This window comes from Numida meleagris, chromosome 1 (genome assembly GCF_002078875.1).
Source record: "Numida meleagris isolate 19003 breed g44 Domestic line chromosome 1, NumMel1.0, whole genome shotgun sequence".
Taxonomy (NCBI): Eukaryota; Metazoa; Chordata; class Aves; order Galliformes; family Numididae; genus Numida; species Numida meleagris.
This window is the reverse complement of record NC_034409.1, coordinates 135,366,271-135,387,276: the sequence shown is the minus strand read 5'-3', so window position 1 is coordinate 135,387,276 and position 21,006 is coordinate 135,366,271. Positions and strand designations below refer to the sequence as shown.

Below are 21,006 nucleotides of genomic sequence, written 5' to 3'. Positions count from 1 at the left end.
GGTCTCCTACCAAGACCAATAACCAATTCTAGGGCCAGCAAGAAACAACAGAATAAAAGCACACTTGTTTACATAGATAAATTATTTTGGTGCATTCTCACTTAGCAAAATTTAAATAGGTCCTAAGAAGCAGGCAAGAGGTAGAGCACACAGCAGCAGTGCAAACTGGTGGATTTTAAAATGTCAGAACTCCTCATGGCAAACAATCACTGCTGATTTAGGCAAGAGCTGTCATTTACCAATGGTTAATGGTGGAAGTGGAAGCTCACAGTTAACCCCGGGTGCTCAGGCTTTTTCAGCCTTCAAGGAAAAGGTAGTGCTGAGTAGAAATGGTAGAAGGAAGGATGGCAAGCAAAGGGCGCTATCGTGTTGAAGCTTTAAAGAGGAATAATATGATGAATTTGGAACTGAGGTCATTTGGAATGGGACTTGCCTAGTCTGGAGAACAGGAGGCTGAGGGGAGACTTCCTTGCTGTCTACAGCAGATGTTGCAGTGAAGACGGTGTCAATCCCTTTTCCTCAGGTGACGGAATGTGGGGAAATGTCCTCAAATTGCTCAAGAGGAGGTTTAGGTTGGATGTCAGGAAGAATTTCTTCACATAAATGGTGTTCAGGTGTTGGAATGGGCTGTCCAGGGAAGTGGTGGAGTTCCTGTCCCTGGAGGTGTTGTATTTAAGAGACATGAAGACATAGACCTTAGGGATATGGTTTAGTGGTGGGACTTGGTAGTATCAGGTCAATGGTTGGGCTTAATCTTAAGGGTCTTTTCCAACCTCAGTGATTCAATGATTCTATTCTATGAATAAGAAGCTAGGGCATTGGTCAGGCCTAAACCAAGATAAAGTGTCTGGGCAAGAGCCTCAAGAACATGAGGCACTGGGTCTCATGAGAAAAATGAGGCTTCTTTAGACTAAAATAAGGAAGACCTGAGCAGAAACACAGCAACGGCTTCCATATGTGAAAAAAAAAAATGCTGCAGAGAAGCAGAAACTAATCAGGTATTCATGTCTGTGGTGAAGATAAAAACACACAGCCCAGCTCATTTGCAGTGAGGAAGGTTCAGAGAGATCTCATGGAAAACCTACCTCTGCTGGAAAAGACTCTAATAGGTTTTATATGGGTGAAGTCTCAAATGCTGGTAGTCCTTCAGAAATGAGAAAGAATGCAGCACGATGGGGCTGCCCTACGGAATGAAGGTGGGCAAGCAGGCCTTCTTTGTGATATCCTCCAGCATGGCAGGGAGACACACTGTTGCAGGTGCTGTGTCCAAATAGAACTCATTTGCATCTAAAGGACTATCCAGAACGGTCAGAGCCTCAGGCCACTAGGCCCTGTCATCAGCTATCCCCATGGAGCGGCATGAGCCCAAATACATATATATATATCCACCAAAATAAGGCGGAAATTTATGCATTTGTGAAAGTACTGCCCAGCCTGGTGCTTGTGACAGTGATAGGATTCTGTGTAGCCCAGAAGTCCCTTCCAGCATCTGGACACCTAGACTGAAGCTTCAGTTCCACACTGCCTTTGTGGAGCTTTGCTGTAATGAGGCACCTACAAGCTGCCAGGGTGGCACTGCTGTGACACAGTGGCTTTTACTGCTTTAACATTGTCCTTTGCTGACTCTGAGCCCACACTTTGCCCTTAGCAGTTTTGTTTTCTCCTGAGTTAATGACCTTTGCTTTGCAGTGCTTCTTATTTAGCAGCTGCCCCAGAGCCCTGCAGAGAAACCAGAGAGGGACGCCGAGTGAGCTCACAGGATGGCAGTGATGGGTCACCGTCGGGCTGTGTGGCTTCTTCCCATTGTCCTCCTTTTCCTTCAGATGCTGCAAACAGGTGCAGTCTTCACTTTAACTTGGCTTTGTGCTGCTTTGCCTCAGCTGCACAGGTAACTATTTGCCATCATTTGCACACTGTGGAACAGGGTGCAGGAGGGGAAACCTGGTAGCTTTGCTTTCTTACCCACATTGCTCCCATTTGCCAGCTACAGTGCAGTAATATTCGTGGCTGAGTCACTGGGGGAATATCATTTTGGTGTGAAGCATTTGTGTCAGTGTCAAGGACAGGGTTAACAAGTCAATACGCAGTGCTTTCAAACTGACAGCAGAAAGGATGTGCTGTTCTTATGTTCTCAAGAGATGTGAGAATTCAATGATCCTTATTATCAGTGTCGATTTGTAAGCTACTGACAAACTGAACCCATGGTGTTTAATAGTGCAGAGAAGAGCCAGGACTCTGTGTTGTAAAATGACAGAGCTTACTATGAGGGAAGTAAAGAAAAGGAACAAGAGAATAAAATTAATGTATTTTTAAAAGAGAGAAAATATATGGATACGTCTGTCAAAATAAAAGCTTACTTACATGGCACACTATCCCAAGGTCAAAAAAGGAAAGGAGGATTAATTAAAATCATGAGCTGCTTCAAGACTTGACCTCCAAAAGGAAGCATAGAAAAAATGGAATTATTTCAAATCACAGAGGACCAGCATAAAAGAATTGTAAACATCCTGGCATAGAAACAGAACAGCTAAGGCCTAAATAAAATAAGATAAACATGGTATGAAAATCAAGTCCTGATCTAAGAATATAGATAAAGGAAGAGAGAACAAGGAGAATGCTTCCCCATTGGTGAAGAAAATCTTTCTTCCTTAAGATATCAGATTATTTGTGTTCAGCGAGAAAAGAAACTGTTGAGTTGCAGCTGTCAGAAACAAATTACATCACACATATCTCCTTTCCCCCAGTAACAGGCTGCAAAAGATGTCGCACATCCACATTATTTTATATAATACTTTCATTGTAGCTGGTAGGGAAGCATGATCTGGATGAAACTACAGAGAAGCTGGTGCACATCAGGCTGTGAAGCTGTGATAATCAGTGTTTCAGTGTCAAAGGAAAGCTGATAGGGAGTGCAGGGTTCCACACAGGTGAGCCTTAGGACCTCTGCTATTCAGTATCTTCCCAGTGACATGAAGGGCAGGAGAGTGTGTTTACTCATGATATTTATATAGCTGATTCCAGAATGAAACACTGCCATAAATCAAGAGGAGAGTTCAAGACCACTTTGTGAAAACAGTACAGTAGTCCAACGTAAATAGGAGGTGATTCAGGAAGAGCAAAACAAAATTTCTCCCTTAGCCCCACAATGCGTAATTAAGGGAGTCTATGAAATATGTAACAAAACAAGGAAGGAACTGAAGCAGTCTCCATTTCCACTAGACAAAAAGTGAAGACAAGAAGCAATGCGATCATGCCACACTGTGGGAAACTCAGTATAGATATTGTTGTTATACATTTAGTTGTTACAAGGCTAGCTAAGAGTGGGTTAGCTGCATGGGTGGATGTGCTGTGGAATCCTACAAACCTGTAGGGAAGGTTAGCCCACCTCTCTTAGGACTGCTCTCACACTGTTACTGCAGGGAAGATTTCTCCCATTATGCCTGTGACCTCACAGTGCCAGGGACTGCGCTAAGGTGGGTAGTACGAACCATCAAAAGATGGAAAAGGAATAGCATGAGAGTCTATCAAGAGTTCTTTTGTTTGTTTTTTTTTACAACTGATAGTCAAGTTGTTGCTAATTTCGTATTCCCCCTCTGTTCTGGGGAGCATAGATTATCTCAGCCTGTGTCCTCAAAGAGCTGCCAGTTATAGGTGGGGAACTATCCCAGCATTAGATGTGGAATGAAAGCGGTCTCATGGTAACAGCTTAAAAATGCTTGTTATGATACTTGTGATTACTAGAGGCCTTTGGCACGAACTGCACAGAATTACAAAGTGGTGAGGGTTTTCAATAGTGCTTGCAAGCAAGATTTTATAAGATGCTTGTGCTTTTATGAAATCAGCGTGAATATAGAATCTGTCTCTAATCTTGCCTCTTTTGCAGTCATGCCAAGTACATGCAAGGTCAACAATGGGAACTGCGCACAGTTCTGCAAAGAGGAAGATGAAGGAGTGGTATGTTCCTGTGTTTCTGGCTATGCTCTGGATGATGACAACAAAACCTGTGTTCCTGTAGGTATGAAGCCACACTTAAAGTTCATTCTATTGGAAACACATCACATCTTCACTGCACTTAGGAAGTGCTGGCGTGTTGGAGTGCTGTTGTAGCATGAGGAACAATGTTCACTGTTGACATCTGGCTTGCTTGAATTGTTACCAACAAAAAGACCTTAGCAAAAGGTGATAATCTAACCAACAACAAATTGTACAACTGTGAGCGACACGCAGTGGCCAAAATAGTGCAAATGGGTATGTTCCCAGACCTGACTGCAAAACCCATCTTCCAACAGATACATGAAAATAGCAATACCAATAATGGAAGATGTTTAACTTCCAAATACTTTGGAACTGCTGAACCCATGAGCAAGTTTTAGAACTGGAATTTTTATTTCATTTTTCAATGCCTGGTCTGTTTCCCTTTTGCATTTGTGAAGTTTTTGTAAATATCATGAAAATTCTTGCAGAGCCAACCCTGATAAGGATACCTGAGTATCCATCCGACTGCTATCAAAGCAATCATGTCAGCTGTTATCAAAAAGTTTTTCTTGAGCTCTCAAGTAAGTTTTCATTCATTTTCACAAAGATTTGATACCCTGAAAGCAACCTGTTTCCCTGCAAATCATTTTCCTCCACAGTATGTACATATCGATAAATCTAAAGGCTGTTTTTGACTGCAAAACCCATGTTCCAGCAGGTTTGAGACACTTCTTGCTGTGAAGAACAGCAAGAGATGCACTGAAAGCTGGATTTACTTTGCCGACCACAAAGCTATCTGTTACTCTGAGGGCTCTGTCAGACTAGCAAGAAAGGCAGTTCTGAGCTTAAGTGGAGGCTGGTAACAGCAGCTGGGCCTTCACAAATGGTTTGCATTGGGCTACAGACGGGAAAGCCTTGCTGTCAATAAGGGACAGGTGCACCAAATTTTCAGTCAGATTCAGACATCGAGTATTAGTGTCTCAGTTTTGCCTTTGCAGTCAAGTTCCCATGTGGTAAACTTAAGAGGAATTATGAAGTGGATCGAGAAAAGGTTACAAGTCCAGAAGCTCATCTTGAAAATGAGGAAACCACCGAGGCTCCAAGCAACCACCCTGAGGTAGTAGAGGAGGCTGGCAGTGTACCCAGCATCTGCCCATGGCAGGTAAGGTGCCTTTGTCCTAAGAGGTTTAACACCTCAGGTACTCACCAGCTATGGCAGTCATTTACTCTTCATTGTACTCCTCATCCCTGCTTGCCATGGGTGTCTAACTCAGCTTGAGGCAGGATTTGCAGCTCCTCCAAGCAGGGCAGGTCTAATAGGTCAGACTAGATCCTGTCTATTAGTTGCACAGAAGACAAATAGGGGCACCACTGCATAGCTGATCAATTTGCTAAAGCAACAGGTTCAACCTTCCACGCTGCTCACACATAGCACAGGGACTGGTAGGACAAGTAGGTCTTACCATAGCAATCAACTGCAGAACATTTGGAAACAGTGCAGTTATAGGTTTGTGACTATGCCTGCAACTGTGCTGAGAGTGATGGCAGCAGTGAAGGAAGGTGAAGGTGCAGGCCTGGGTGACAGTGGGGAGAGGAGTTGGAGCTCTGAAATAAGTTGGTGTCAACATTTGGTTGTTCCTCCCTTTTGAGTAACACATTTCTGTACAGGTCTACTACCATGAATGAAGATATGACTCTTCAAAATCAAGAACATGCTGAGAGTAGGAGGTTAGGAGAGAAGGAGGTGGCAGACACTGGGCATAGAGCTGGACTTCTCCCCAGAATCCCTTCCCTCCCAGCCACACAGCTACTCGGATTGCAACATGGCAGTGTCAAAAAATGGCTGGAGTTCTTGTTTTGACCAAGACTGAAGTCAAACAAACAAACAAAAACAGAGGGGAATAACGCTGTTACAATATTAACCAAATGTGTTTAGAAAATAATAACCAATAACTGAGCATGCAAACTCAACTTTGAGCCAGGAAAAATGTCTGTCAAGTTTCCCACTGTGGTGGCTACACTTCTTGAGTGTAACTCTCACCACATCTGAAATGAGGATGCTGCTGACGGGAAGTACATATCAAAGTTTCTCTAAGAAAACTACTTGAATCTCAACTAGCTTTTGAGGATTTCCCAGCACATACATTTTTGCACTTTTGCTTTTTCCTCTCTTTGCAGGCTGTTCTAGTACAGGAGCACGGTGGATGGTTTTGTGGGGGAACAATTCTGAATGAGTATTTTATACTTACTGCAGCTCATTGCGTTAACAGTTCCACGAAATTACGGGTTCTTGTTGGTGAGTTGTTGTCATTTTGATCTTTACTATAAAAATAAAGTGCTACAAAATAATTGTCTTCTACTGTCTATGTGCAAGACACTGAACTATCCACAGATATATCTCACTGCTTCATCTTGTCTGCTGGCTAGCAATGAAATGCCTGTTCAACCTGGTTGAATGGACAATTTTTTTAAGCCTTGCTTGGCCCAGCATAGCTTGTCTGTGATAGGAACTGGGAAAATGTGTGGGCAAGTGACACTGAGTTGATTTTGCAGAATCAGAGTTGGAGGGATTGGAAGGGACATCTAGACAGCATCAAATCCAGCCCCACCGCTAGAGCAGATTCCCTACTGTAGGTTGCACAGGTATGTGTCCAGATGGGTCTTGAATATCTCCACAGAGTCTCCACAACCTCTCTGGGCGGTCTGCTCCAGTGTTCTGTCACTCTCACTGTAAAGAAGCTCTTCCACATTTAGTTTTAGATTTAGTTAACTGGTCCAATGTTACACCTTCATGCAATTCCCTGTGCTGGCCAAACCTTGAAGATTTCCAGATGCCACATTCAGATGCTAACAACAAATGTTTTACAGCATGTAGATACTAGTCTGAGACTGCTTGCTACTTGAAGCCTTACCTTCATTATTTATTACTGTAATTTATGAAGGGAAATAAAAAGGTAGTTTATGACAAGTTCTATCCACTGAAAACAGTATTCTGAGTCACGAAATTTGCACTTGTCCTACAATAGTAAATCAAAAACTGTCTAAACATTAATGTCTGTCAATTTAATTCCGAAAGAGTCTTCATACAAGTTGAGAAGATTAACTATAAACAAGCTCTTATATTTTTATATGCAGCATGTTAAAGACAATGAATGTTTCCAGTTTAAGTCTGTTTGACTATGTTGCTTTACAAAAGACAGGGGCAAGATCCTACTCTTCAGTGCTGAGGTTTTGTTTGTATATGAGGAGTGGCATTGCATATGTTGTACCCAGAACTTTACATGAGCATTTTCACTGAGACTGTCATTCTGATAGCAAAGTTTTGATTTTAAGCATGCTTGGCGTTTTGGCAATCATCTAAAAACCTCTCCAGAACTGATATAAAATGCTACAGCATCAAGATACAGTCCAGCTCTATTTTATTTGTATGATACAAATGTCTATTCCGAGTACAAGATGCTTTAGTCTCATCTTTAACTGAGGTGCTGTTTGGGCTTGCTGGTATAATCTTGTTAACAACTGCTTCAATAATCTGACACAGGGGTGGTGGACAGAGGAAAGGAAGAGCCAAGAACTGCGTTCCACACAGTGGAAAACGTAATTTCAAATCCTGAATTTAATTTTGAAACCTATGATAGTGACATAGCCCTCATCAAATTAAGGGAACCTATCACATTTTCTGAGGATGTTGTCCCAGCGTGCCTTCCAGAAGAAGACTTTGCTAATGATGTTCTGATGAACCAAACATTTGGAATTGTCAGTGGCTTTGGGAAGTCCCATGAACATGCACGGCCAGCCAGAAGAATGAAAGTGCTTCAAATCCCTTATGTGGACAAGAAAACTTGCAAGCAAGCTATTCGTTATCCAGTCACAAGAAACATGTTCTGTGCAGGTTATAATAAAGATGGACAGGATGTCTGCCAAGGAGATGGAGGAGGCCCCCATGTAACCGAATATAATGGCACTTATTTTGTTACTGGTATCATCAGCTGGGGAGAAGGGTGTGGGAAGCAAGGAAAATATGGAATATACACTAAATTATCAAATTTCCTACCATGGGTAAGAAGTGCTTTGACACAAAACTCCTAATGGTTCGGTGTTTAATCAACCCAGTTGTCTTAGTCATTGGATCTGATCTCCAAATAATGTTTTCCTCTTTGTAAAATGCTTGCTGTAATTCTGATAGCACTTCTGTTAAGATGCCATCTGTTCCTTCATGAGCTCATGCCTGGTTTGCAGAAGGTGTATATGGACTTTCCGCAGAGCTTACTGGTTTGGGACAATAATGGAACATTTTCAAATGCAATGGTTTAGGAGACCTTTCTGCTGATGTTGTGCTTGACTGAATTTGTCTAGGAGGCTTTGGTTGTGCAAGTAAACCTATTTGGCCATGCTGATAAACTTCTGACTGAAAGGCTATAACTAACTGAACTTTCCTGTGGCAGTACTTGCTTTATAGAAATAAACTTAGAGCAGAAGAATATCAAAGTAGGACGGTATTTCTAAAGCCTCTAGAAAAACTGCTTAAAAGCTGGAAAATATGGAAACCACTTGTGTATCCACACTTGAGTCTGAGGAATTGGGCATGTCACTGACACCAGTGCCTTGTTATATTAAGTTAACTGATTTGGCAAAGCTTGCTTATAATTACCAACATCGCTGGTGTTCTGATAATCTCCTGCTGTCCTGAGATACTTACTTCACTGTTATTATTCATGTCATGATTTTGGCTATAATAAAGTGAATGTATTACATACTCCACAAATTACAATATTGTTGTGGGTCATCATTTATATAAGATGTTACTTAAATTAACAACCAAAGAGATTTTAAATCTATGAGGGTAAATATTCTTCCAAGAATAGGAGAAGTCTGACTCTGCAGTCAACTAAGCCTGACATCCTCTGGCTGCTTTACTTGAATTCAGAGAGCAAAAAAAAAAATCTGCTATTCAACTCAGTGGTACACAAAAATGATGAACTAGATAGTAAGATGCTTGAGTCCCTACAGAAAAATAAAGTGCTCTGTGATGTACTTTAAAAAGTGTGTCAGTGCATGAGAACAGATGCTGTCTGCAGAGGCGTTTAGCCCAAATGCTTAATTGCACAGAAAATTGCAGCTCTCAAGAGATGCACCAAGACACACATCACATTACCTGTGCTCTGCCTCTGTCAACTTTCTAAGTCTTCAGAGAGAGGATGGAGTTGTAACTCAGGCTGTCCTGGAAGATTTACTTTGATTCTTCCATAATTTTTTTTTTTTTTGCTACAATTCTTTTGTTACAGATGAAGATTTTCTTTTCCTGTTGTGAATGCCAAAGTCAGCTTCTAAATGCAATCCAGCAGTGTAGCCTTGCACAAGTCCAGAGAATCTGTGTCTCCTACAGCTTGGGAGTCAGGTGTACAGGAGGAACTGCTTCCACCTCCTGGTCCCATGTGGCTGGGATGTAGCTGAAAGCTCTCAGGTGGTGGCTCTGCACTGAGCTCAGGGCAGGGCTGCCCTTCTGCTGAGTCTGTGGCAGAGGAAGCGACCGGATGGCCACCTCAGGGAGGAGCTGCTCATGTACCGCCTCAGGGAAGAGAACCAGGTGGAAACCTGGAACAAGGTATTTATACAAACTGGGGGAAGAACTCCTCGAGAGCAGCCCTGCAGAGAGGGACTTGGAGGTCCTGGTGGACGAGAAGCTGGATATGAGCCAGCAGTGTGCGCTGGCAGCCCGGCAGGCCAACTATGTTCTGGGCTGCATTAAAAGAGGAGTGGCCAGCAGGGAGAGGGAGGTGGTGGTCCCCCTCTACTCGGCTCTTGTGAGGCCCCATCTGCGAGTACTGCGTCCAGGCCTGGGGGACCCAGCACAAGAAAGATGTGAAGCTCTTAGAAAGAGTTCAGAGGAGGGCGACCAAGATGATCAGAGGGCTGGAGCACCTCTCCTATAAGGAAAGGTCGAGGGAACTGGGCTTGTTTAGTTTGGAGAAGAGAAGGCTCCAGGGAGGCCTCATTGTGGCCTTCCAATACTTGAAGGGAGTGTATAAACAGGAGGGGGAACGATCATTCACAAGGGTGTATAGCGATAGGACAAGGGGGAATGGTCTTAAATTAAGACAGGGGAGATTTAGGTTAGATATTAGGAGGAAGTTTTTCACACAGAGGGTGGTGACGCACTGGAACAGGTTGCCCAGAAAGACTGTGGATGCCCCGTCCCTGGAGGTGTTCAAGGCCGGGCTGGACATGGCTCTGGGCAGCCTTGTTGATATGGTTTTGTGATTTTTGTTGTCGGTATTCCATATCATTACATCATGTAAAGCACGGGCAGTTAAAGAGTTAATTCCCTGGTTACTGCTAACTGCCTTTTTTGGTTCGTGGCTCTCCGAGGGGGAGGGGAGGAGGTGCACTCCCCAGGGGTCTTTGTGTTGGAGGGGGTGGTGAAGCCGCCTGGGAGAGGCAGGGTCTGTTCCTTCCTGGCCGGCCGAGAAAGCACGTGGTTGTCCTGCAGTTTACTGTGTAAGATTTTCAGCTTGTAAACTCTCTGTTATAATTCTACTAGCCTCATTTTTGATATATTTAGTAAAATTAGTTGTTCCTCCTCAGATTGGTGCCGCTGTTTTGGTGTTGGATCCACCTACGAGTCCCCTGCTTTTCCCCTCTTCCCTTTGTTCCCCCAGGGTGCGGGTCCGCGGCTCCCCTGCCGCTTTAGCCTCCGGACCGCCTGGGGCCGGCCCCTACCTGCCGACAATTTTTTTTTTTCTCCTTTCCTCTTTTCTCTTCTTTTTTTTTTTTTTTTTTCCCTTCCGGGCCTGTCCCCCTTGTCACAGACGCAGACCCTTAGATAATACCGTGACACTGGTCTAGTGGTTGGCGACCCTGCACTCAGCGGGGTGGTTGAAACTAGATGATCTTTGAGGTCCTTTTCAACCCAGGCCATTCTATGATTCTATGAAAAAGACGAGCAGGATTGATACAGGGAGACTTAAGGAGCTGAGGGCTAACCAAGAACACTGAGCCTTGTAAGGGGCTCAGAAGAGCCCTGTGACATGTTTAGAAACAGAAATAGAAAGTGTCAGCACTTGCACCTGCAGAGATGTCAGAATAGCTCCAGGATGTTTTCTGTTTTCACAACCAGACTGTCAGGAGACTCACACAACCTCAAGGAAAGCTCCTGTGGGTGCAGAATCCCCTGGAGGGAATCAAACCTCCTGCAGTTTTCATTCCTCCCTCAGAATATCCTGCAATCTGCAGTCAAATTAGAAGGGCAGTGCTGATGTTCCTCTGGTATGACTGCAAGTACCTCCAGCTTTTAGAAATGGTGATGCCCTGCAGATACAGCAAAAAAATCATTTTTTTTTTCCCTGCAGAGGGTGAACAACACTGGTTGGCTACTGTCCAGACATTTAACTGAATTATAACTCATTTTGCAGTAAGTTTGCAGACAACACCAAGTTGGGAGGGAGTGTTGATCTGCCAGAGGGTAGAAAGGCACTACAGAGGGACCTGGATAGACTGCATCGATGGGCCAAGGTAAACCGTATGAGTTTCAGTAGGGCCAAATGTTGGGTCCTGCACTTTGGTCACAACAACCCCAGGCAACCCTACAGGCTTGGGGAGGAGTGGCTGGAAAGCTGCCTGACGGAAAGGGACCTTGGTGTGCTGATGGACAGTCGGCTGAATATGAGCCAGTAGTGTGCCCAGGTGGCCAAGAAGGCCAATGGCATCCTGGCTTGGATCAGGAATGGTGTGGTGAGCAGGACTAGGGAAGTCATCCTGCCCCTGCACTCAGCATTGGTGAGGCCCCACCTCGAGTACTGTGTTCAGTTTTGGGCGCCCCAGTGCAGAAAGGACATTGAGGTGCTGGAGCAGGTCCAAAGAAGGGCAACAAGGCTGGTGAAGGGCTTGGAGAATATGCCCTACGAGGAGAGACTGAAGGAACTGGGGCTGTTTAGTCTGGAGAAGAGGAGGCTGAGGGGAGACCTTATTGCTCTCTTCAAATACCTGAAAGGTGATTGCAGTGAGAGCGGGGCTGGTCTCTTCTCACTGGTGACGGGTGACAGGACAAGGGGAAATGAAATGACCTAAAGTTGTACCAGGGGAGGTTTAGGTTGGATATGAGGAAAAACTTCTTTACAGCAAGGGTTGTTAAGCACTGGAACAGGGTCCCCAGGGAGGTGGTTGAGTCACCATCCCTGAATGTGTTTAAAAACTATTTGGATGTGGTGCTCAGAGACATGATTTAGCGGTGGGTTGTTAGGGTAGTATGGTTAAGTTGCGGTTGGACTTGATCTTGAAGGTCTTTTCCAATCTGAGCAATTCTATGATTCTATGATTCTATGGTTAACTGCACTAAACGTTAACGCTTTGCAGAGTACATGCTTCCCCTGTTGGCTGGTTCTCCCTCATTCCACATCCCCATCTCCCCAAGGAAGTGGAGGCTGGAGCAGCTCCTGTGATGGGCAGCACACATCACCCCTTTGCCTTGAACCACCTCCAGTGTCTGCAGACCAACTGCAGCGCCCTCGTGCTGCTCAGCAGCAGGACTCCCTCAAGTACAAATGTGACTGCCTTTCTAAGCCCCTCTCTTTGTGCTATGTTCCTTAACAGTTTGTAAGGACTGTTGCAATAATGTCAATACAGAAAAAGCAAAGTGGGTGCCGAACGTGGATTGAGTACACTGTGGCCTGTACAGATGTTCAGTCAAGGCATGTTTTGTTTAAAAAGAAAACATGAACGTGTAAACTAAGCTCTATAGAGAATACAGCTTCTGAAGCTGTGCATTGCTATTAACCTAATTTAAATAAATACCTGATGTCAACAGGAGTCCTTTAATTGACAGGCTCTCAAAGTGTGAGCAGCTTGTATAAAAATAGGTGAATGTGTGCAGATGTACATATGTGTGCTGCAAAGCCCTGTGCTGACATCAAGTGGTGACATGTAAGCGTGCTGAGAGGAGACAGCCTGGCTCTGCAGCAAACCTGATTTTTAAAACCACGACTGATGTGAAGTTTTATTTGAGGATTTGCTCACATAGGCTCAGATTGGTGTGTTCTTTATGTTTTTAACTCAGATTAAAGAGCACTTTCCCTTCCAAGCTGTCCAAAACCTGCAGAGTTAATCCATCCTGTTGTTCCATGCCCTGCCACGATAAAGGTTATGTGGAGTCGGTGAGCACAGCAGCCATGCTGCACAACTGATCCTGGAGTTATCACTGAGCTTGTGCCAGTGCTTTGCTAGTGCACAAAGAAATGCTCATGCTGTTCACCTCTCCCCATTTTGTTACATAAGTGAAGGCTGGGGGAGGAATACCCAAAAGTTGGAGGTTTCCAAGCACGCTCTGCCTTCAGCTATTGCACTGAGAGAAGGGGCATTGTTCCACCAAACAGGTTTTTTCAAGGTTTCTACATGTTGACTTTGAGGCCGGGCTTTGCCCTCCGAGGTTTTGTTTTCTCTTTAGCAGCCGGACTTTAAACTTCAACATCTACCGTTGAGCCATTTCCCCAAAGAGCTGCAGGAATGCAGGCAAGCCACCATTGATCGCAGAGAGTAGCAATGGCAAGATGCCTTTGGACAATGTTGTTTCTTCTCTCTGCCCTTTTCCTTCAGACAGAGCAGACAGGTATGGCCTTTGTTTTGTTGTGGCTTTCATTCTCCTTTGTGCTCCTGTTCTTGTAAACACACCAGTGTTTGTGTACCGCCTGTCATCTTTGCCTTGTAGCACAGGCCGATATCACTAACAGCTATCTGTGTTTCAGTACATTTTTGCTGGGTTGATTTTTTTTTTCATATACCTAAGTAAAAATGACAGTAGGTTGCTGAGGCAATATAATCTGGTAATACCATCACTGACATAGTAAGGAGAATTTTGTTTTATATTCCTAGTTGCTGCTGAAATAAAAATAAAAGTCTTACGGTAGAGGTTGAGGAGAATTCTTGGAATAGCTTGCAGAAATATATGTTTTTTGTATTCATCCTCCACTGTTTGTCCAAATGTGCAGTGGGGTTCTAGAGAACTTTCTGAAATTCAAAGCATGAACACGAAGCTTTGTCTTATTTAATATCACATAAAAGCCTGCTGCATACCTGCAAGACTTCACAAGCATAACTAAGGAACTCCAAAATAATATTTGTATTGCTATTAATTTTTTCCAAATCTAATATTATTGATAATTTCAAACTTTGGGCTCCCAAACAAAGTATAAAAGGCAGAACAAACAAGAAAACAGACAAAGCCAGTCCCTGCCCCACTGGGTTTACATTCTGAGTACAGGAGAACCGACAAACACGTGCTGACACACGTGGCATTATTAAAAATATTACGGTAACTTCTGCATAAAGGATGGCATTGTTGGAGGGTAGCTTATATTTTTCTCTCCATGAGAGATGTGACCACCCTGTACCAGGTCATGCTTGGCAGCAAAAAAATCCCTATGCAGTCAGACTGAAGGCATCATTTGGATCCCTTGTCATTGCAAATAAATGCAAATCATTTTCACTTCTGCTGACAGCCCCATGGACTCTAACAAAATAGTGTCTGCCTTTAAGAAATTATTTTCCCAGTTTTTACCAGGACCAAAGAGCCACAAAACCCGTGGCAGAGCAAAGCCCAGCCACAAAACACATCGTCCAGCCATGGGTCTTTAATATCCAGGGCTTGGAGTTGTACTAAATGCCCCCTGCCTGGGAGCAAGCGGGGCACCCCCAGAAGGATGAGGTGTTACATCTCTGTGGCTCGTCAGCCTGGTTTGGGCTAAGGAAGTAGACCTCTTTCAGTGTTTACTGTGGCTGAAACTCTGAATCATCCAAAGGGTTTTTCTTCATAATAAAAATTGGCAGCTTACTAAGATCTTAAAGAAAAGAAGTGAAAGCATAAAGGAAACTAGCCTAAGTGCTAATATTATCATCTTCTCACACAACATTTCAGTGTTTATATCAACTGATGATGCAAACAAAGTTATCAAGAGACATCGACGTGCCAACTCCCTGCGATTTGAGGAGGTCTTGCAAGGCAGCTTGGAAAGGGAATGCCTTGAAGAGAGATGCACACACGAGGAAGCAAGAGAAGTATTTGAAAATGATGAAATGCTCGTAAGTGTTTTGTTTTCCTTTGTGTGTGTGGAGAACTATTTTCTTTGTGGCTTTGGTTTGCTTTGGTTTGATTTGTTGTTGTTGTTGCTTTTTAGCTACAAGTTTCAGCAGCTTGCTTCCACTGTTTGCGTTTCTCTCCATGTAAAACCATCTTCTACACTTTTAAAGTCCCCTCCTGAAATTGATGTGTCCTGCATCTTGCATTGAGAAAGCACACAGGTGTTATCCCATCCCAACCACACACACAAATACAAACACAAATTGGGGACCAGGAGGGGCAAAGGGGTTCTGGGATGGAGGGAAGAACTGCACCAGTAATAAGACCTACAGAAAGAGGATCTTTGGGTCAATGGCCACAAGTGCCACTGTACAAGATATCCCCTGCAATGTACAGCTGGATGCTCTGCTCTCTAACGCAGGAGTTTGGACAGAGATGGTGTTTGCAGGGAGAAGGAGAAAACAGCCACAGGACTGGTGGTCCAAGTGCCTCAGGGCAAGCTCAGGGTAGCAGGCACATGAAGGGACATTGGGTGTCCCTCTGGGAAGGAGGGGACAGTGTATTCTCTCGTCTAGTGTTTCTGTTTTACAATGTACCTATGGAAAATGATGTTATTTGAAAACTGAAGTCCAATTTTCCCTTTTTTTTCTTCTTTTTTTTCAGAAAATGTTTTGGGATAACTATTATGGTAAGCCAGTCTCTTGATTTCTCTCCTCACAGTGGTGTTGCGCTGTGAACATTATGCTTCAGTCTTATGCTGTTTTTGAGTTTTTAGCAGTTTATTCTACAAGAAACAGTTGCTATTTGTCATATCTCTAGTAAAGCAAGAGGAAAAGTGCTGATGTGAAAGGATTAAAAAAGTCACAGATAGGAAGACTGCAGAACGCATGTAAGCTGAAGGTGAGCAGACGCTATCATAGGAAGCAGGCTGTTTCTCTCTCTGGCTGTAACCTGTGAGCAGGACATTTTGCTGCTCGTGGCTTCATCTGTCTGCAGCTGCCATTTCCATAGCGTGGCCTTGTGGGGCCAGCATGGGCTGGGGCAGCAGCTGTGGCCCAGGGTGGTGTTAACAGGGAGCAACCAGGGTATGCAAGGGAAAAGGGGTGTATTTTCCACTGTATGCTGAGCATTAGAGTGCTTAAGAGATGCCTGGCAAGAAATGAGCCTGCAGAGCCGACATGGGGCAATGCTGCCAGGCACCCCCTGGACAGAGGGCCTGGGGCAGCAGCATGTGGCAACTAGGCCTCACCCTTCCCTTACCACCGCACGTCCAAAATTTCTCTCTCTTATTTCTTTTTAATTAGCTTTCATTCTTTTGTAATCTTAGGTTTAGATAGTGGATAGGGATGTGGTAAAAACAGCTGTAGTATTAATGTTCTGTGAGGGTGGGACTGCTTTTCCTTGACTCCAGCTAGGTGCTGCTTAGGAATGTCCCTACAGAAAGCTGTGGCTCCAGCTGCCTGCAGCTGAGCTCCCCGGGGGGTGGGGGTGCTTCACCACCTCCCTCTGCATGTGTCTGTCCTTCACCAGGTGGCTGGAGGTGCTCCTCCAGTCCATGCCAGCATGGTGGCCTGTGCGAGGACAGCATTCGTGGCTACACCTGTACCTGCACCGCGGGCTTCGAGGGGGAGGACTGCGCCTTCGGTGAGGCACCACTGCCAGGACACAGGCTTGGACCCACCTCAGCGTGGGGTTAACACACGCTATTTCCTGGTGCTTCTTCAGCTCAGATGTTCAACCTAAGTATCCTTACCTATGCTCAGCCACAGTTCGCAGTGCTACCCCACTGCATGCCTAATGGTTATCAGATACTACTACACCAGACCAGATCTTCATGTTCATCTGCACCAGGTTCTGTTTCCCAGAACTGAGGTCAGTATTTCTGCACAGTAGGACCCTTCCCTGCAGCTTCCTGGGGAGCAGCACCTGCTCCACAGGAGCCACCAAGAACCATGCTGAGTACGGATTTCCTTGCTGCTTCTCTGCCTGTGAGCTAGATCCACCACCAAATCTTCTTCCTGTTGCTTTGCACTGAAGGTTAAGTGTTTGCTCATCCATGAAAAGCTGACTGCCCATGTTTCAAAGATGATAAATTCTCCTTTCCTTTTTTCCCGTTAGTTGGAATTTTAATTAATTAGTTTTAACTAACTTTCTTAAGTGCAAGCATGAGAAATAAGAACTATGAATTTGCTTATGTTGGAAAGCAGCAAGCTGTAGCCTTTTTCTTCCCCACACAACACCTGCCTTTTGAAAAAGCACAGAAGGCTGCCCTGATGCAGCTTCTTAGTGCTTTGCTTAAATGAGCAGAGAAACCTACAACATCCTTTCACGGCTTCACGTGCAAGGCCTAACTCTTGGTTACTAATGCTTTTTCTCTCTCTGCTCCATTCAGCTAAAAATGAATGCCGGCACCAAGGAAAAGAAGGATGTCAGCACTTCTGCTACCCCGGAAGTAATTCCTACCATTGCTCCTGTGCTGATGGCTATGAGCTCGGGAAGGACAAAAAACAATGCATCCCATTAGGTAGGTATGAGCATGGAAGTTAGAGAGGACTGGGCATTGGTGCTTGGATGGGCAGAAATATTACTGACCTCCCAAACCAGGAAGAGAAAAAGGAGGAATCTAAGGACCACCACCAAAGATGCATGAGCAGTTGTAAAAGAAGCAATATTTGATCTGAATATTTAAGCATGACTGTGCGGAGAGCACTTGTAGCACTCTACTTATTACCCAGTGTTACAAGTTTCCCACTCTTTTCCACACTTCTTTAACCTCAGTAAAGATTAACTGATGACCTGCCTGTTTGGGAATGAGGTTCGGTTGATTCAGATCAGGCACACGATGGTGTGGTAAATGAAGGGCAGAACTTGCTGCCATGTTAGTTTGAAGTGGTAGCTCTCCTCATTGTTTCATTCAGTCTAGGTACCTCATTCAATCTCATCCCCTTATATGCAAGGTCTACTAAAGACAGAGCAGTATGCCTAGGCCCTGTCTATATTAGCAAGTAGGACAGCAAAATACGACCTGTAGTCATGGTTTTTGATGAAGATTTAATGTTCACAACAAGTGCTCAATTCAGGTGGGTTTTACTTCAGACTAGCTCTAGTTCGGTAATGAGGGCTAAACACCTTTAGCTGTAAGAACACATTAAGTGTGGGTAAGGAGGCTCACTTCTGATTTAGCTTCACCGGTACAGAATCCAGTTTGTGTGGCACAAGACCAGGCCACAAGGTGGCAGAAACTGTGGTGAATGCAAATTAACTGAGAGATCCCCTTGAAATTCAGGCTCCACTCTGAACCGGAACACAAAGGCGTGCACATCCCCCTTGTAGTCATAACTTCAGCAAGGAAGGCCCAGAATTACCCTGCCCATATTAGGCCACAGCTATGAGGTGTTTGGTGCAATTCAGATAGATACAGGACACGAAAATGAGAAAGCAATCTGTGATGACAGCTGGCTGGTGAGGAAGCTCTGAAAGTCACAGGCAGTGAAATCTGGTCATCACAGCCTAACACAATGACCAAAATGTTCAGTGCCATTGCTAAGCTATCAGAGAACAGAAGTTAAATTAATTATTCTGATTTTCACCAGCTGAGAAATTGTCCTTTTCCCAAACCCTACCATGTATGAGGAATGAATATCATACTTGCAGGTAGTTTTTGTCTTGAAATGTTACAGCATGAGGTTTTTGGTTGTTTTTTTTTTTGTTTGTTTGCTAGATCAATGTGCATGTGGCAGACTTCAAGACAGTGATAATCTGATAAGCGAAACCCCGAAGGAACGTGGCAAGCAATTTCCTTGGCAGGTATTTCTAGCAGTTCATGAAGCCTATTACTCAACTTCCTGAGGACATTGCTATTTATCTTCTTTTTGTGTTTTCTTAGGTCCTGTTGTTAAACTCAGAAGGGAAAGCTTTCTGTGGAGGAGTGCTGCTAAAAAGTAATTTTGTACTGACCACAGCAGAGTGCGCCCTTCTGCACAACCATTTTAAAATCAGGGTTGGTGCTGGTAGGTGATCAAACATTTTCTTTTGTTGTAGCGCTTTTCAGCATGGATAAGCTTCTTTTAAAAACAGCTTACTAAAATTTCTGCTGCTAACTGCGACGTCCCAAATCCATTGTTTTAGGACGCAAATGTTCTGTCATCTCATTTAAGCACCTTAGTTAAGTGTGAAGTTAGAAATACAGCTGTGATATGCCTCTCCACAAGCCAAGGAGAGAGACAAGCACCTCTCAAAGGCAACTCAGAGGGGCTGGCTCAGCACCTAGGATAAGCTAAACCAGGTTCATTTAGAGTTCACTCGCTCTGCACCCCCAAGGAAAGAAACGATTCATGCCAAAATTCACTTCTGTTGTTGGGTGTTTGTCCTTCCCCTCTGAATTATGCATGTGTCTACACAAGATTGGAAGGCTGCCAAGCTGTCATTCTTAATTTACCTTTAAAACATCTGTTTCAAGAAAGAGCATCTTTCTCTAGTGTACATACTCCTCAGCACAACTAGGCAGTTGTTACCCAAGTGCATGCAGTTTTCAAGTCTGATAATTTATTCCTAAGAGCAGTGAACATGTCATTCCTTCACAGGGCGTAACAGAACAAGCGGAGCTGAGAAGATAATGCAAGTCCATGAGAAACACATACACATCCGGTATGATGAAGACACTGGTGAGAATGACATTGCATTACTACAACTCCAAGAGCACATTGAGTGCGGTAACCACCAGCTTCCTGTATGCATCCCTGAAAGAGACTTTGCAGAACATATTTTGATTCCAAAATTGGCTGGTACAGTCGGCGGATGGAAAATGGAAGGTGATGAATTTCAAGGCGATGAGTTGCAGGTTTCTTATCTTCCCACCGAGGACTGTGAACAAATACTCAACGTAAGCCTCACAAACAGGCAGTTTTGTGGACACAGCCAGGAGGCCACAGACAAACAGCTGGCTGGAGGGAGCTTTATAGCCACTGCATATAAGGGCACGTGGTTCCTGACTGGTATCCTGGGACCTTGGCCACTAGAAGATGCTGACAGGAAAACATTTTTATTTACCAACACTGCTAGGTACATGATATGGTTTAAACAAAAAATGAAATAAGACACAAACACAACCAATCCTGCAGCACCAAACCCCTACCACTCACTGCAAGGAAACATGTGGAAGCAGCCAGTAGAGCCATTTGACTCTATCACCATTTGCAGCAGTGAAGTTGCAATGATGATACGTATTTAACTCCAATTCATACAGAAAAGCCCATTTGTCTTTCTTCCCTCTGTTGGCACGCAGTACTGTAAAAGCCATGACACAGAAAATCTAGCTGCTCTACTAATAAACAGACTGAATTTTGAGTTTACTGAACTGTTTGCTTTAAAATCCAAAAAGTATTAATGCTTTTCTAGTCTTTTAAATGTTGCTAGAAGAAAATAAGTCTTTTTAATACTTGTTACCCTGAAGTCTGATTCAAGAAACCCATACTCTTATTTCAGCATTTGTACAAGTAAAACTCATAAAAACAAGGGACACTCCAAGCATTTAAGTGTGTGTGTTGATAAAGGATCTGACTCTCTCATCACACTGAAAATTTCTTCCTGGTAGCTGTGTTTGGCCTTAGGAATTATGTCTATTTCACATCTACTCGAGTTAGTGAGTAAAATAAAATCAGACTGTCAAAGAGGGGGGAAAATGTTTTATTTTCTTTAAAAAAAAAAAAAAAACAAATAAAGAAACAAAACCCCAGAACTATCCCCTCATAACCCACAGGTACACTGTACCCCTCCTCTTTCCTACTTCCAAAAAAGAAAACAAAACAGAACAAACACACAACAGAAGGAACACAAAACACTGGACCCAGCAGCAGTCTCTTCCCCAGAAGCAGAATAAAACAGAAAATGGGTAAGTTACTTAGATGCACTCTTTTGTTCATCACAACAAATTTTAAACAAAACGTTCAAGGAATTTAAAAAAA

At 43.9% G+C, this 21,006-nt stretch overlaps 2 protein-coding genes across 2 annotated transcripts; both read left to right on the top strand.

Moving 5' to 3' along the window:
• Positions 1,659-8,762, top strand: LOC110407388 (coagulation factor X-like). Its single transcript, XM_021415055.1, has 5 exons — positions 1,659-1,836; positions 3,884-4,015; positions 4,974-5,137; positions 6,154-6,271; positions 7,517-8,762. The coding sequence occupies exons 1-5, from the start codon at positions 1,761-1,763 to the stop codon at positions 8,062-8,064; spliced, it is 1,038 nt and encodes a 345-aa protein (XP_021270730.1). The 5' UTR covers positions 1,659-1,760; the 3' UTR covers positions 8,065-8,762.
• PROZ (protein Z, vitamin K dependent plasma glycoprotein) lies at positions 12,254-20,871 on the top strand. The gene is made up of 8 exons (XM_021414897.1): positions 12,254-13,576; positions 14,882-15,045; positions 15,707-15,731; positions 16,574-16,687; positions 17,436-17,567; positions 18,765-18,850; positions 18,930-19,053; positions 19,627-20,871. The coding sequence occupies exons 1-8, from the start codon at positions 13,510-13,512 to the stop codon at positions 20,136-20,138; spliced, it is 1,224 nt and encodes a 407-aa protein (XP_021270572.1). The 5' UTR covers positions 12,254-13,509; the 3' UTR covers positions 20,139-20,871.

Bases quoted from the DNA above. Each gene is read 5' to 3' on its own strand.
- LOC110407388 (XM_021415055.1), top strand. From the start codon at position 1,761: ATGGCAGTGATGGGTCACCGTCGGGCTGTGTGGCTTCTTCCCATTGTC. The intron at 1,837-3,883 runs GTGCAGTCTTCA...CCTCTTTTGCAG, and splicing joins CCTTCAGATGCTGCAAACAG to TCATGCCAAGTACATGCAAG. The intron at 4,016-4,973 runs GTATGAAGCCAC...TTGCCTTTGCAG, and splicing joins CAAAACCTGTGTTCCTGTAG to TCAAGTTCCCATGTGGTAAA.
- PROZ (XM_021414897.1), top strand. From the start codon at position 13,510: ATGGCAAGATGCCTTTGGACAATGTTGTTTCTTCTCTCTGCCCTTTTC. The intron at 15,046-15,706 runs GTAAGTGTTTTG...CTTTTTTTTCAG, and splicing joins TTGAAAATGATGAAATGCTC to AAAATGTTTTGGGATAACTA. The intron at 15,732-16,573 runs GTAAGCCAGTCT...GTCCTTCACCAG, and splicing joins GTTTTGGGATAACTATTATG to GTGGCTGGAGGTGCTCCTCC.